Source organism: Lonchura striata, chromosome 1, assembly GCF_050655825.1.
Source record: "Lonchura striata isolate lonStrDom1 chromosome 1, ASM5065582v1, whole genome shotgun sequence".
NCBI classification, from domain to species: domain Eukaryota; kingdom Metazoa; phylum Chordata; class Aves; order Passeriformes; family Estrildidae; genus Lonchura; species Lonchura striata.
The window spans coordinates 70,377,061-70,393,736 of record NC_140703.1 but is presented as its reverse complement, the minus strand read 5'-3'; the positions used below and the strand labels follow the sequence as shown (position 1 = coordinate 70,393,736).

General features: G+C 39.4%; 2 protein-coding genes across 2 annotated transcripts in view; one reads left to right on the top strand and one right to left on the bottom strand.

Moving 5' to 3' along the window:
• POMP (proteasome maturation protein) overlaps positions 1–780 on the top strand; it is a 35,837-nt gene extending 35,057 nt beyond the window's left edge. Inside the window, exon 8 of the mRNA XM_085588421.1 lies at positions 65–780. Within this exon, the coding sequence (XP_085444547.1) occupies positions 65–132 (68 nt within the window). The 3' untranslated portion in view covers positions 133–780. The remainder of the gene's footprint in view (positions 1–64) is intronic.
• Positions 781–2,971: 2,191 nt separating this feature from the next.
• Positions 2,972–15,494, bottom strand: SLC46A3 (solute carrier family 46 member 3). The gene is made up of 5 exons (XM_085580017.1): positions 15,157–15,494; positions 9,208–10,077; positions 8,716–8,799; positions 7,110–7,266; positions 2,972–5,550 (listed from the first exon to the last, which is right to left on the bottom strand). Exons 1-5 carry the CDS (start codon positions 15,350–15,352, stop codon positions 5,463–5,465), a joined length of 1,395 nt encoding a protein of 464 aa, XP_085436143.1. The 5' UTR covers positions 15,353–15,494; the 3' UTR covers positions 2,972–5,462.
• Positions 15,495–16,676: the final 1,182 nt, after the last annotated feature.

Genomic DNA, 16,676 nt, shown 5'->3' with positions numbered 1-16,676 from the left:
ATTTGTTATTGTTATTCTTTGTAGCTTGGTAAAGGCTTCACACCGTCTACTTTTCTTTTTTCAGATCCTTCCCAGAGTGAGGTTATGGGAGAACCACACATCATGATGGAGCACAAGCTTGGTTTATTGTAACAAAATATACTTCACAAACATGTTTTGTGTGTGTCTTTCTAGCGCAGATCTAAGTACATGGTACTAAATTGACACTCACAGTGTTAAGCAAGCAGACCTAGTTATCACTTGCCTTCCTTAATGAAAAGGCACATTAAATGTTTAATGTCTCTAAATTGTTATGTGCTTGTTATCAATCATACAAATGTCCTGTAACTAGGTAGTTTAAATAATGCCTTTTCATAAACTGCTCAGGACAATAGCTTCTTAAATATGGAAATGCTATATATGTATACAAGAAATTTAAAAATACCCAGGCATTTTAAAACTACTGTGGTAAATGCATTTAATGGGGGAAGAGGAAGGTATTTTCCGTTGCATAACTCTTTGTTCATGAAAATTTCCATACACTTTTTAAACTATTGAATAAAAGTTTGCTATAAATGCTGTTGCGTTTCAAAATATATTTAATCCTAAATCAAGAGTCTCTTATCCATGACCCAGTGTTGTCCCTTTTATTGCAGTATATTAAGGTTTTTAACTTTGGCATTGCCAGTTACATGCATTGTAGCTCTCTCTTTACAGCTATTTATGAGTGAGCTATTAAACTTTTGTGTAGAATTGAAAGTATTGCTGTAACAGTAGAATTAAAGGTCTAGATTTTTTTCATGTGTGTTCCTGGGTGCGTATTTTGGTTTCTGAAAGTAGAAGTAAGTTCCACTTGGGATTTAAAGAGATGTTTTAAAATCTGTTTGAATATAATTCAAAAGAGCAGTCCCAGGTCTAGGTATTTTAATATTAAGAAAGAATGCAAAATTATGAAAATACCTAAGAAAGCTGCTGCAGTAAGAACATGAAGATATGGTGGTACAAATGCACAAATAATTATTTGTGGGTTTACAAAAGTTAGATCTTAATTAAGGAAGAATGAGAGATTTATACTCAAGTACCCCTTTTAAAGGAGCAGATCACTGGAGTGGTTTCTGTGTGCCTGAGTGGTTTCATTTGTTAAATTCAGGGTTGTAACTATTTCTGATGTCATACATATGTATATGCTATATCAATCTGGCAAGACAGCTAATACAATGTGGCACATCAGGAAAAAAGTCTTGTGGTTCAAAAAATGTTGTCTATTGCCAGATATGAAGAACTTGAATAAGTATTTCTAAAACAGGAACTGTATTTATTCAGCAATTTTTAATGACTTAATGTAATAAGTCAATAACAATTACAAGAAATGTAATTAGTGTACTGTTGGAGATAATTCTAGCAGGACTGTTGCTATAAACCTTTTTCCACAACTGCAAACATCCCTTGTGCTTTTCAGTGGGCTTATAGCTACAACAAATTCTCTGTATGTTTGGGCCAAAGCCTCTAGCTTCTGTCCTGTAAATTTTATAGTGCTTTTATATGCAAAACATTGCAGCATTTTGGAAACATTAAGATGATTGCATGACTCACTTTAGGTGGTGGTGGTCTTATTTGGTTTTATATTTAAACTTGTTTCATTTAAGAAATGAAGCTTCTAAAATTTTCTGTCACTTGAGACATGTAGAGATTAAAGGCTTGTGCTATGCAGTACAAGTTGTTTAATTTATTGGGGTTTTTTCTCTTAGGGAGGTTAGAGGACTAATAAATTGAACATGCAAGTGTGGATGTACTCACATTTTTGTTTTCTACAGCTGTCCTCGTCCATGAGCTGATAATCTTTATTAAGTATCTGAGTTGGCTGCTGGTTTGTAGTTGACAAGTTCCTCTGCAGTTCTGTGTAAAGTAAAACTAAGTGTTATGAAGTTAGCTTGGGGTTCAGTAGGCTTTGTACTGCTCAAGGCTCAGACCAGAAAAGCTGAGGGATTACATTGCCGGTCTGGGACAAGTTAAAGGTGCTGGCATGGATTTTTAGGTCTGCCATGTTATCAGCACTGTTCAAGAAAACAGGCAGCCCATTGATACCTTACAGCTCCCCACTTCAGTGCATTGAGCTGGTTGGCCTTTCCTAGTGTTGGCTGAAAGAGGAATGCTGTTGCATCTGAGCAAAACTACATTAAGACAAGTAATTTACTAGAGTTTCTCATTAGTGCAGTGTAAAATCAGAAGCAGATCAGGAGGCTGCGTGCAATTTCTAGGTGGTTTTGTTCAATTATTAGTATACTTTGTAATAATCTTGGGTGAGATCAAGCCATATTCAGAGCCAGGAAGTTGCATTGTTCATTATGTCTGTAAGGAAGCTAATCCTAGGGGATAGCCAGGCTAGAAAGTAAACAGTATGTGTAAGAGGCCCATGTGAGAATTTATGCTGCTAGTCGAGAAATGGGAGTCAAGCAGGACTGAGGCAAAAAGCTTTTGAAGTAAAAAAGAAGGGTTACATTTACTCAGTGCTAAGGGGGTTGGGCTGTGGACTGGGCTTTCTGCCCCAGCCTATTCTTCCAATTTTGTATAAGCCTCATTCTGTAAAGCAGGTGCTACATGGAGCAACCCACAGAGGCAGCTAAATGGGGTATGCTGGGCACTGGAGCTGGGGCAGATCTGGCATGGTAAGGGGAGAAAGGCACTTCCAGCTCCATTGCTCTGGCAGGTGCAACACAAGCCCCTACCATGACTTCTTGCAGGTGGCAGTGCTGTCCCTACTCTGCAACTCCCGACCTCTTCTTAGTGTCAGTGTTCTGGGTAACATGCTTTCCTCTCCCGAGGTGCAGGAGGGAAGCAAAAGCATGTCTTCCTGCTCTGCTGTTTGTGTTATGACCACAAAAAATAGGTGATACCATAGTGCTGCTCCTGTTTACACCAACAATCCTCTATAAGTCATAACCTTGGCCATTTGTCAAAACAAAGTTTAAAAACACAAGAACTACAAATGCAACAGAGTTAAAAAAACCCAAACTTTATTTATTATGTCAAAATAATTTGTATTTATACACAAATAAAGAAATTATTATAAACTTAGAAGATTCTGCTTTAATAATCTGATGTGTATTAGTAGTTGGTTCCCCAGCTTGCACTGTGTGAGGCATTTTAAAAATACAGTTAATATCCTCCTTGTGTTTTGGCTTAAATTTATAGCCAGTAGTAAATGCTCCATCTACCAGAAACACTGCAAACAGCACGTACTGTGTGCAGTTAAATCATTACATAGCCATTCCTAAGGTGTATGGGCTTGTCCTCAGTTGGACCGACTGACACAGCACTGCTGTAGAAGTGGCTCACTTTGTTGTGAGCTTCCAAGTGCTAGAAGAGATGTGCACTGAAGAAAAGCAAGTGCAGGTACACACCCCTTCTGCATTTGTTTTTTTTATTTCCAGGCAGTTTTGTGTGAAATAGTTAATTTCATAAAGCCTTACATAACTGCATAATGAAGAGGCAAAGAAGACAATGTAATGCTTGTAATCCTTTACATCAGTGTTTTCTTAATCTCTCTACAAGTACTCATTATGTTTTGGACCCACTGGTTATTATAGAACTCAGCTCATGTTTTCAATAAGTTGGCAGTAGCTTGGGCACCTCAAAGGATTAAGCAGTTTTATTTTCTGGCTCTTCTCTAAACTACTGAGAGAAAGCTAATGATCTTTAATTGCTGACATCAGTCTTGGGAGTTCAGGACAGAAGTGTAAGAGCTGGCTAGAGATGTTAATACATTCCCTCTGGCCTGGATAAATGACCCTATTTTCACCTGTGATGAGCAGATAGGGGTCTCCTGAATATTTTAAGCTCTTCCTTTAACTTATTTGAACCTTCTTCCAGGCTTCTCTGTGATCACGATATATAACTTGGAAAGAATGCAATCTTTCAGTTACAAAGGATCTGTAAAAGTATCATCATGATTTGGTATTACTGGTTTTTAGTGGAGTACCACTGGGAAGTTCTGCAGGAGTCTCTGTTTATAGGATGGGTATCAGTGGCTAAGGAACTCATCAATTATACAGCACATGCTATGTCTGTCTGCATTTTTATCCTATGCTGCATGCATGTGAAGTCATTGCAGTTGCTTTCCTAGAGGTTTCATTATCTAAATGGCAACAACTTGACATTGTTTTGCTTTTTCTAATCTGTTTTGGGGGAAAAGAGTCACACACAGCTTTGAGAGATCAAAGTATTGGCTGTCAAACTTAACAAAATCAACAGATGGGAGTGGTCCCTTAACATGGTGTTACATTCATACTTCTGCTGTGCTGTGCATTCCAGAACCAAATACTCAGATAATTTCTACTTAAAGATCTTAAGGGAAAAGGTGAGGAGTCAGTGCTGAAACTGATTCCTAGGTTTGGCAGTCTTACCAGTTTGCACTAGGGTGCTGGGCATATCATTTGTCCTCTGTTAATTTCTCTCTATGCAACCGAGAGGCTGGTATCTATTATGGAAGGACATTTTGAATAGCATTTGTAAAGTGCTTTGAAGATTAGAAATGCTATTCAAATGTTCGTAAATTATGCTGCATTTGTTGCAAGATGATTAGATTCACGATTCTGATTTTGTCACCTCATTTCAGGGTTGTTAAAAAAATAAATATCTACAGATAAGTGCTATCACAGCTTTTCACTAAAAGAAACATTTAAACTAAGTACCAACTTAACTACAGAACAAGAAGTATCTCTGGAACAAAACATGTCTGTATGCAGTCCTTAATATATGGAAAATGATAAATGTGCAATATGGCCTCTGCAAAATGTAGGTTTAGGCTGAACTTCACACTCTGCAAGATGGAAATTTTCTGACAGTTCTGTGTGAAAATCCATTTCAATAACTCAGTCACAGGCAAGGTCCACACATCTTATGTCAAACTTACACAAACACTCTGCTAGCTGCAGAACAGTAAGTGTACTTATGGGAAGTGTAAGTACCATCTCCAGTTTGCTTTCTGAAAAAAAAAAATTTTTTAGTTTAGTAATTTTAGACAGTTTTAGGGCTTCACTTTTAAGACAGGCCTTTCAAGATGTACACAGTGGACCACATCCTCAGCTGGCACAAACTGCAATGGCTTCAGCAGAATTGCCATTGTCCTCTGGGTTGCTAAGCTTATCTTTGTCACTCAACTTAGAGTGATACAAGATATATCACAATCCACAGCTGACATTCTCAAACTTGAGAAAGGGTAAGTGGAAAAAGTATCATCCTACCTTATTTTTAACTTCATGCTGAAGCAGCATTAATCTCAATTGTCAGCCTATTTCCATAGTTAAGAGTTAGTTTTAGTCAAGTGTTCAGAAGAGACTGGGTATTGAGTGGTACCAATTTAGTGCTTATTGCTACAGGGCCACTTGGAGTTTCTGTTGTGTCATCTCTGTGGTTTCTGTGTGACATAACTATCTCTGCCACTGCATGTCAGATTAGAAATCCCGAATATGTGGATCCTTTGTTCAACTATCAGCACTCTCTAAGCTGGATACTTCTTCAGGTACCAGCAGAGCCAAGTCTTCCCCATTCCAGCTTGTGCACAGAAGCCAGCTGTAAGACAAAGATAACACAGGTATCTTTAGCTGAGATAGTTCAGTATAACAAGCTGATTCAGCACCAACAAACACAAAGGCTAGCTCTCTGCAGCCATCCTCTGTGGCACAAATGTGTCTTAGTAAACAAAAGCAGTGACACCATTTGCCCCAATTACAAAAGTCACCTTTGAGCACAGTACTAAACTACTCTGCCTGTTACAGACTGGAACAGCTACCTTTTCTGCTCTCCAACTGCATGACACTCTAAAAAAAAAGGTGCAGAGAAAGGGTATTCAAAGGGTCAGATATCTGAAGTTAATGACAGAAGGTAAAGAAATATAAATTTCAGAAATTTATGGCGGTGATGTGCTACAGTACTGATTGCAAGATGGGCTGATTGATGGTAAATATGTTTCCTTTTCTGCAGTAGAGGTTGCTGTCAACATACACTTTCTCTACTTACACTGAACTAAACTAAAGGTAATATTTAATAGAACAAGTACTTACTGTGCCTTTGTTAATGTAACTGAATTTGTCAATTATTTTATTACTTTACTGGAAAGTATTCTACTCACATGCAAGACCCCTTTGCTTCAATTCCCTCAGGTCCAAGACCCATCACTACCTAAAATTACCATTAATATAGATTCTCTGTAAAGACTGTGTAAATAATTATAATGAAGCAAGAATAGACTTGAAATTTTGTGAAATGTTCTACATCTACAGCATTATCACTGCCTGTTTAAATCTTAAAATGCAGCTGATGCAGAGATAAAAGACCGAGGTGAAGTCTAAGTATCAGGAAAAAATATACAAGTCTCCAGCCAGAGTGCCACCCTCTTAAGAAAAACATATTTTCCCCCAAATGTAAATTTATCTAATGAAAATTGATTATTCTGTCATTTAGATTTTTGTTTCAGCATCCTAAAAAGAATTTATACTGGAAATAATGCAAAGTGATCTTTGCTTTATGAGTACTCATTAATGGTATTTCACTCTGCGTATTACTAGATAGTCACTAGATATGATTAGACAAAACTGCTACAGAGGCCTATTTTTTAAAACATGTTTAGAAGTTTATTCTTTTAGGATTTAAAATCCTTTACTGATTTTAATGATACTGGGTCACAAGGTACCCATGACCAAAGACCTCAACAGGTAGCTTTTCAGTAAACCGAGTGGGTGACTGTCACATTTATAACCCTCATTAGCATCTAGAAGAGCTCAGATTGCAAAATTAAGTTCATGCCTTTCACGTGATCTGTGGGAAAGGCTTTCCTGGAAGAAAGACCAAGTAAAGGTCTCAAACCAAGGGAAGTTACACGTGCAGTCAAGGGTATGGTATATCCCACTGGCAGCACATTCAGGATAGGCTTCAGTTTGGGGGAAATTCACAGCACAGAGCTGAGGGAAGGTAGCTGGATCAGGGAAAAGCTGTGAAGATAGAACCACTACAGCACCCTAGCAGATAGGAAAGTTTGAGAGCTACTGCACTAAACTATTCACCTTCAATTAATGTCAAAATAGAAATTACTGGCAAAGGCAGTCCGAAGAACGCTCCTGATCTGTACTTACCACAGGACAGACAGAGGAATTAGACAGAGGCCTGCTGACAGGAGAAAGTTAAATCCTGAAAACCATGCAACAGTAGTTGCATAGAGAATGTTAAAAACTGAAATTGACATTGTGCCGGTCACAACTTCTAAACAGGCAATACAAGCAAACACAGCACCTGCCAAAAATAAATGGGCAAATTACAAACAAAACAAAATCTCTTCAAAGCATTGAATTTTTTAAACGTGGTTCAAAAAATGTATCTGTTCACAGTATTTTTGCAAGTATGCAAGTTCCAACCGCTAGATGATCATACTTTACTATGAAAGTGTCTTCTGTGGCAACTCCTACAAAATGCTAGTTATTTTAAATGAACAAAAAAACCAAGAAATAAACAACACATTTTGTTGATGGAAACTATTTTTCTTTACTATTATTCTGTCACCATGCCTACTTTCTTGCATTTGCTTATCACATCAAGTTTAACCTGTTCATCCTCACTAACCATGTTGTGCACATCTCCATCCTTTACCCCTTCCAGTTCTCTTCTTCATTCTTACTTTTCTTGTTCCTTCCTTCTCTAACCTTCACTCTTACATGTGGAAAAGACTGGTTCAACAAGGACTGCTGGTTCAGCTTAAAACCACTGCCATTTTCCATTTTGGAAAAGAAACAAACAACATTTTTTGGACTGCACTACCCTTTGGGGAGGCAGTCTATCCCATTAAGTGTCTTGTTGAACACATTTTCCTGAGCGACATTCATAGTCACAGGACCATAACCAATATCACACTAGGTAAGCAGAAAAGGATGACAAGAGGTAACCTGACTGCTGCATCAAATGACTCAAGTAGCCAAAGCCTTGAAGAATGCCAAGAAACTCAATACCAGAGGTGCATTTTAGCACAGCTAGCACAAAAAGATCTTTGTTTTAGTGTATGAAGATTAATCTTTTAAAAAATAAAACAAAGCAACTCAGGAAAATGTTTCTAGAAATATATATTTCCCAAAATCTAGAAAATACACACTCCTCAAAAGCAAAATACGGGCTATTAGAGCCATATTTTGAGGCCTGACATGCTTTCTTCGGTGTTCCATAAGGAAAGGACTTTGAGAAGTATTAAGTTATATTTCTTGGGACATGTTTAGAAGCCACAGGCCTGAAGTTGGGTTCCTGCTCCATAGCTGAGGATACAAGTCTAATTGTTTCTAAGTGCTATGAAGATTGACCACCTACTGCTTACCTTTTTAAATTAGTGAGAAACTGACTAAATAACAAAAACATATCTTTCTCTGCATGCCAAAATCTTGTGAATGTAGAAGCCCTTGTGAAATCACACTCAGGCATTCTGGTATTGGGCATTCTTCTGCTTCAAATTTCCCATGGTCTTTAATTTAAGAACAGTATTTTGTTTGAAAATTGAAACTTGCAGTACTTTTTAACACAGTGTTGTTTATATTTAATTCAGAAGCAGAAACCATTAATGTCAAGACACAGGCTCGTATTATACAGAACTTGAAAGAACAATCTTAAACTACCAATACAGATCTGTTTGTTTAAAGTTAATCTTTATGCAGCTCTATTCTGAAGCACTGTATTATTTTGTTTAAAAAGAATTCTACTTACCCTGTTCACCAGGGAGAACCACTTTTGACAGCATGGATCGGAGAACAGGAATAGGCATGAAGCAGAACAAAGATGGCACTCTCACTGTAAAGCAGCCATGAGACATTGAAGTAATAAAATCCAGGCATTTACAAATATCTATTGCAACTGCATTAGTCATATACTTTTGAACACTTAGTTCCCCAAGCAGTAAAAGGCAACAGAAAAGTCAGACTAGATGTGCATTGAGACAAAATTCTCCAAGAACAGAGAAATTAATAAATCAAATATATTTCGACGTCACCAAAACCATAAGCAGGTAATTCCATTGTTTCTCCACACAGTTCATTTTTTAATCAAATCTGGGATCAGTCTGATCAACCATTTATATTTTACCTCTCTATGACCCTTTCAAGGTGGCATGTTCAATATCCAACAATGCATTCACTATAGATATCACAGCAGTATTTTCATATACATTGTTGACCATGAAAAAACTGATTCTGAACTCACCTAAAAACATGAGCAGAGTAGTTTTGGCAAAGGCAGCCATAATCATTCCTCCAATGTAAGAAAGCATCCCAATAAAGACAATATAAATGTCTTTGAGATATTTGGAAAATAAGTAAACTCCTAAAAAGCTGGTCAGTGAGATAGAAGTGGATGCAGCTGCTCCATATCCGATGTATACTTCATTCCAGCAGAGCGGCTCATCCAGTTCATACAGTGTAAAAAGTGAACTCCCACCCAGCACAGTAAATAGGTAAGTCATAAATGTAAAAAGTAACACAATTATTAAAATTCTCTTCTTGTAAGGGGCAGTTTGAAAAAGCATGTACACTCCAGAAAATGTCTCCCTAAGAAGTTCTTTCCAGGATGCTGGTGCTTCATGCTGGAATTGAGATATGCCTACGGTATCTTCCAGAAAAAATATAATATAGATGATATTAATGACATGGAGAAGAGATGCTATCACAAATGTCCATGCAAAGCCTATTCCTCTTAGAAAGTAGCCAGATGACAGTCCTGCCAATCCAGATACAACTCCAAAAATCAAATCCACTACAGCTATTCGTGTTGTTTTCTGCTTCTCATCATGACACTCCTCTGCTATGTAAGCAAAGCCTCCTCCAAGGAAGGTTGCTATACTCCCAAACAGTCCAGTAATAAATGCGACTGCAAATAGGACAGATAGTGACAAGGAAAAATATGATATTGCAGTCAAGCTAATACCAGAAATCAAAGCTCCCATTGATGGTAAAACTAAAGACCTTTTGTGTCCCTGGCGATCCCCATTAGCTACAATGACAAAGGCAATTATAAGGCTGGGAATGGCTCTAGTTAAGTCCAACTGCATATTAAAAACAGAGGCTTTTTCTTGAACTTCCTGCAAAGAGAAAATAAAAATAATTGTAACTACTATAATACATTGGGAAAAAAAATCTGTCACAATATTACACACATAATTATTAATATGCAATATAATGAATATCACTGTATATGTTTATCAATTAGAAGTTATACTATTATAAAACATAATACATGCAATGTAGTTTTATAATATTATAACACATTTTGATGTACTAGGCTATAATAAAAGACATTGCATATTCAGTCTTTAATAATTTGATCTTCAATATTCCTCAAACATTCCCTGTTACATTTTAATCCAAAACTTAGAGCTTAAGACACAGTCTTACTGTTGACAGAGAAGTTTCAATGCAGACAAGAGAACAATCCTTTTGAACATGCACTTACAAGAGCTGTAAGTATCTTTAACTGCAAGTACCCCCTTCAATACAGGGTAAAGCAAGAGGGCACTGGGCTGTTTTAATACTCTTCAGAAATCAATAGTAAGCCAGTCACTGATCAAGGAACACAGCCCATGCTCCCTCCTCACAGGAGATCATTTTTCCTCCCAAATAATTCTACTGAGGGGGTTACAGGGAACAGTTAATGGACTGGAGCACACTATGCAAGTAAACAAATCACAATTTGCTCTGACATCCCACTGTACAATCTTATTAGTACTATTACAAACAACAGAAACAACCAAAAATGTGAAGTATAGCTTTAAATATTGTACTGACTCACAGGTATGTGAATTAATGGATTTTGTAAACACTGTAAAGCTCTGGGCTCAGAAATTGTCCAAATCAGTGATGTCTCTACAGGTACATCACAGCAGGTATTCACATAAGGAACAGCAACTAACACTATAAAAATAAACTGTAAACACCCATTATGAGGAAAATTTCAGAGTTCTTTTTAGCAGAAGAATAAAAATAAAAGGTGACTGAAAAACAGCTATTTAACAGAGCATGAACAGCTGCAGAAAAAAAAAATTAATTAAAAAAAAATTGTTATGAAGCCAGCTTCTAAAGGACACTCAGCAAGCTAATTCAGATCTTGTTTTTAATACACAGATGCAGAAGAGATGAGCAGCCACAACAGCCCTTTCAAAGACAACCCCTTGATCAGACAGGAGGGGAAAAGGAAGCAATTTTATTCATACAAACCCTTTAAAGTAGCTAAGATAAAGTTTCAGGTGCAGAGAGTAAAGTCTTGCTGAAAGTCTTGGAGTTTTCTGAGGCACAACACTGACTTGGGCAGGAATTGTGCTCTTCAATCAGCAACAGGTAGACTTCTGCAAATCTGCCCACACCATTCTCAGCTTGTATTCAAGCCATCTATACTTCAAGTTTCAGGCATCTCATCTGTAGCTAGCATAATCCTGACTGAGCAGCATCCAAAATGATGAAAAACCCCTTGAACTTACAGGAATGTACTTTGGTCAAATTTAAAAGCTGCTGAATGCTTTATAAAGTAATATTTATATTAACAGGCAGAGACCATGAGTTTCTCATTCACTTTCTTCCTTTGCTTACAAGATACCAGGTTTTATTACAAGAGGAAAATCCAACTGACCCTGAGGTTCTCAAGGAAAGCCTTCAAGATCCCCAGCACTCCAAAGTCTTTTGCTCCCTTCCCTTATGGTGTCTGACTGCCCTAGCATTCATGACATCCTGTCCACTGGCCAGCAATGCTGTCACCCTGGAAGGGTCAAAACCATGAAGACTGAACAAATGGAGATGGAAAATGTTATTTAATCTTTAACTGACAAAAAGAACGCTATATAGTTGCAGACATTGCTTCTTTACTAGGATTGTCTTGTTCAAAGCCATGAGCATAAAAAAATGCTACTATGTTAAAAGTAAAACGAAATGTTAATATGTATCATCTCAACCCACATTAACCATGAAATACAAGGATTATTGCCAGACCATAATGAAGTGTAAAACTGAAAGAGTAAAAAACCCAAAACTTGGGTGTCCTTGTTTTGGAAGAAGCTGTGCAACACACAAAACATGGCTGCACATCCAGGTACCACGTGTGACTGTGAACTTGCCGAGATGAAAAACTTGATGCCTACTGAAGGCTACAGACAAAAGTACAGGAAAAATCCATTTAGAGTGTAAGGCATGCAACTGCTCACTCCATGGTTTTATAAAGACAAAGGAAAAGAATATAGAAAATGATAAGTCAAACCTTCAGCTGCTTTAAAATCACATGACTCTATTAAATAATCAATGGAACGATATATATTTAAAGAGAAAGGTCTAGATTTTTAATCTGCAAATTCACTCTACTCTGAAAACTTACAGTGGACAGAGATAGATATTTCAATCACCTATTTCAAAATTAAAAGAATTAAAATGAAGAAGTAATTAACGTATATAAAATTAAATTAAGAGAGAAGTGCAGCACCTGAGATTGAGTAATATAAAGGACATGATAAACTCACAGCTCATAAGATAAAATATTACTGAGTAGCAAGGGGAAATGAATGGTTTGGATAATAAATCAATGGAATGGGGCAAACAAAGTTTAATGATTAATTATAAAGCTCTTTCTGAGATATTAAAAAAAGGATTATCCAAGCTGGTGATCAGAATGCTTCAGTTTATATTCAAATTACCTTCAAACTCAATTTATTATAAGATTATTATTTTTTTCAAATTGTAAAAAATAATTAATCTAAATTCTGCACAGACTAACTATTTTGAATTATATTCTATTCTTTATGCAGGCTCCAAGTGATTTTTTTTCTTCCATTTCCTTTTACATTTTGCTTTGAAATAGGTGAGATTAGTATAAAGCTTCCTCATCCTTAGAACATATGGACTTACACTAAATTAACTGTTAAGAGAGATGTTCTTTTAAACATTAATGCCAAACAGGGCCTAACAGCAAAAGTTATAACATTATAAACCTAATTCAGTTAGGTTTAGGTTAGGAAGGTCTTGGAAAAACAGGAATACCAACTTCACACCTTGCAAAAGAGTTTAGAATTAAGTTACTGGATCTTCTCTTTGGCCCATACACAGGACCATTACTCAGCACAGAGGCCCATTTGCACTTAAATTAATGCATGTTTTGAGCTCTTACATTGTTACACTATGGTAACTAGTGTGGTATGAAAATGCAGCAAGGCATCCAGACAAGAGTATAATTGTTCAAAAGCTCATGCCCTACTGGCAATCACTGAAATGCAGGGAACAGAAATTTGGCAGGAATGGGAAATGAAGAAGTTCTGTTGGCCATTATTCAACTGCTGTCTTGAAGGACTCATGTTCTCAAATATCAATTTAACTATAATTTGTAAACCAAAGACCTGTAAAATGTGAATATGTCATCACATCAGAGATGCTATCTAAACTTCAGGTGAAATCAAGCACTCTGCTTCAGTGTTTTGAGAAAAGAAATATGAAATCTTATATCTTGAACCATAGGTGGTGGCAATTTGAAAATCAAGTTTAATTTGAGGAGGTTGCAAAATGCAAAGATGTATTTGAAATGTTGATTTCTTGATGGGCTCTGCAATTAGAATTGTATACTTAGAGAAAACAGCCAGACACAGCATCAAATGGGAAGCTAATACTAAAGAAAACATTTTTTTGGGAGCAACATACAAGCATTACTCTGACAACAACTGGTAATTACCTCCATGGGTCAGCCCAGAAGCCATGTTGGACCACAATTCTATTGACATTTTCACATTTTTCCTACTAAGACCAGCTTCTGTCACATGACAAAGAACATAACGCCACACTAAAAGTCCTGAATTATTTCTTTGATCACCTTCACTGGAAGCATGTACCATTAACAATCTCTTTTTATATATGACAAATGAGGCAGATAAGCTCAGGTGTTCAGTCTTGCACATATGCAGCACATCAGAGATTCAGATATGGGATGTGAGCAAAAATTTTCAAGTACGACCTTTTCAGCAGTGTAAGGGAATGCCAGCTGACTGTTTCTGTAACCCCAACTTCTGTGTAATTCATATGGTGAATCATTTACTTTTCTGACCCTACAGTGGTTTCATCTTTCACTTTATCCAACCCAACTGCCAGTTGTTGTTGACAAATATGGTTCTATTGCGCTTCTTCTGAAAACATATTCCCTCTGCTGTTCCCATGTTAAGACACAAAAATCATGTGGCCACTGAGTGTGCCCGAGCAGTGTATTGCTTCAGAAAATAAAACAACATTCAAAAAACAACACCCCCAAACAAGAGATGAGCTTTCCATTGAATCAGTGCCCCACTCAAATCCAAACCATAACCTGTAACTGCAGAACTGTGAGATACGACACATGGGGTGAGAGGGGGAAGGGAAATGGAGAATTACCATCTCTTCTGCTGGCAGCTCACAGCTAGCTCTGCTTCAGTGTGGCGTTAAAACTGCACTGGAAGTGCCATGGAAGAGGTACCAGTCAACAGCTAGCTATCCAGCACATTGAACTATGGAAAAGTGCTAAAAATGTAACTGACCATAGGATCTTGTCATTTTGATGTACTTGTATTCCAGCAAGGCAGACTAGTACTCTGAATGGCAAACCATCAACTGTATTTGATCATGCAAAGATCAGTTGAATTTTTCCCACATTTTAAAACCACAAAAAAATTTAATCTCCCCTGTTCCTTGTTCTTGTAATTCATTTGAAATACATGTATTTTAAGCTAGATGCTATTCCTCAAAATTACAGGGCATTTGCTAAACTTCCCATGGTTACAAAGAACAGAAGGAGCCAGAGAGACAACGGGTGCCTCACAAACACAACAATCACAATGGTGTGGGAGGAGGAGCCTCCACCTCCAGTTGTACCCGCTGTAATGCCAGCCCAATGCTAACTTGGTCCCCATTCTCTCAGGCGATTTTCAAGTTCCACTAAATTACGAATTTGCCTCAGTATTCTCCTGGAGACAAGTCTTTGTCTTTAAAGCCCTATCACTACGTACAGCATAACATTAGAGTGAGGAGGCAGTGAAGTGAGAACACGTTACAAAACTGCGGCTTTCTGGAGAATTAAAGGTTAAGGTTATAAAACAGGAGGTAATACTGAGGCAGCACCTCCTGGCTGGAAGTTTATTTACAATTATTATTCCTCCCCCGCCACTTGCCTTCTGTTTGATATAAGCCGGGCTGCTCTTATTCTGCTCGCAGTGACTGACATTGCTGTCGCTCACGAAAGTGGAGTTGTACTCCTGCTCCCACAGCCGCCGGTAAATAAACTGCTGCACCAGCGGGCTCGTCAGGGAAGACGCAAAAATGTAGATGAAAATGACGGGCTCCACGCACAGAACCTTCCTCATTTCTGGGTCCGGGCTTCAAACCCTGCGCCAGAAAGCAAATCGCAGGTGCACCCGAGGTGAAAGCGAAACCCCGAGCGGCGGCCGGCGGGCTGACAGCCCCATGCACGGGGGGCACGCTCCGCCAGACCGTCCCGGAGCGCAGCGGTCCCGGCTGCGCCCGCCGCCTGTCCCCGTCCCGCAGCGCCGTGCCAGCGGAGGCGGGACGGGGCGGCCGTGTCCCTCGGCGGAGGGGTGTCCCTCAGCGGAGGAGAGTCCCCGCCGCGCCGTCACCGCCCCCGGGCCGCGAGAGGACGAGGCCGGGCGCCGCCATCTCGGCGCGGCCCGCGGGCGGGGCGCTGCGGCGGGCGGGGCCGGGCCGGCGGCGGAGCGGGGTCCCTGTGCCCGCGGGTGTCGCCGCCGCCGGCTTGTCCCCGCGCCGGGGATGCGCGGGGCTGCTGCCGGAGCTCAGGACACATCCGCACCCTGGAGGTTTCAGCAGTGAGCCGCACGCCGCCACTCAGCGCTCCCCGGGCCCGCGGCGCGTTCGGGCTGCTTACACAACGAGGATCTATCTGCGCGACCAGCGGCGTCGCTGCCTCGATCCGCACCGCCACCCCGGCCTGGAGCTCAGCCTGCGCGGGGCCAGGTGCCCGTGCCTGGCCGAAGGGGAGCCGCGGCGTGCTGCCGCCCCGTGCTGCCGTGCGCTCTGCTCGCAGCTGACTTAGCTCAGAGGTTTTATTATAGCTGCACCCCTTCCGTGGGCTCTCGGCTTGTCAGCCTGTGTAAAAGCAACATTTGTTTGTTTGCCACCAGCTGGTCTCATTAATAGAATCATAAAGCTGTGTAGGTTGGATAAGACCTCTAATATCATGAAGTCTAACCACTAACTCAGCACTGCTAGGAAGAGATAGATCTCGCTCTCTGGGTCTGGCATAGCTGGTGCCAGGTGTCAGGGGAAAGGCCTCCTTGTCCCTGTTTGAACAGCTGCTGCATTTCCATGTGAAAGGTTGTGCTGGTGTGGACCCGCAGTTGTGCCGTTTATATGCGACCTCTCCCCACCCTGCTGTACATGACATCCACAGCACGGGGTGCACACAGCTCTGCACTGTCCTCCCAAGAGAGCATCAAGTAATGATTCTGGCCTTGTTACAGGTGTGATATGCCATGGAGAGGTAACACAGCCAGGGAATCCTTTCAGTCTTAAGTACTGGTTCTCCATTACAAGTACCACAAAAAGTCCCCTTTGCTAAAAGCTAATCAGAACTTCAAAGTTTCCCTGATGTATTTGCTCTATTAAAATAAGAAGGGCAGTTTAGAAACTTCATGAAAATTGAGTTCCTTGATA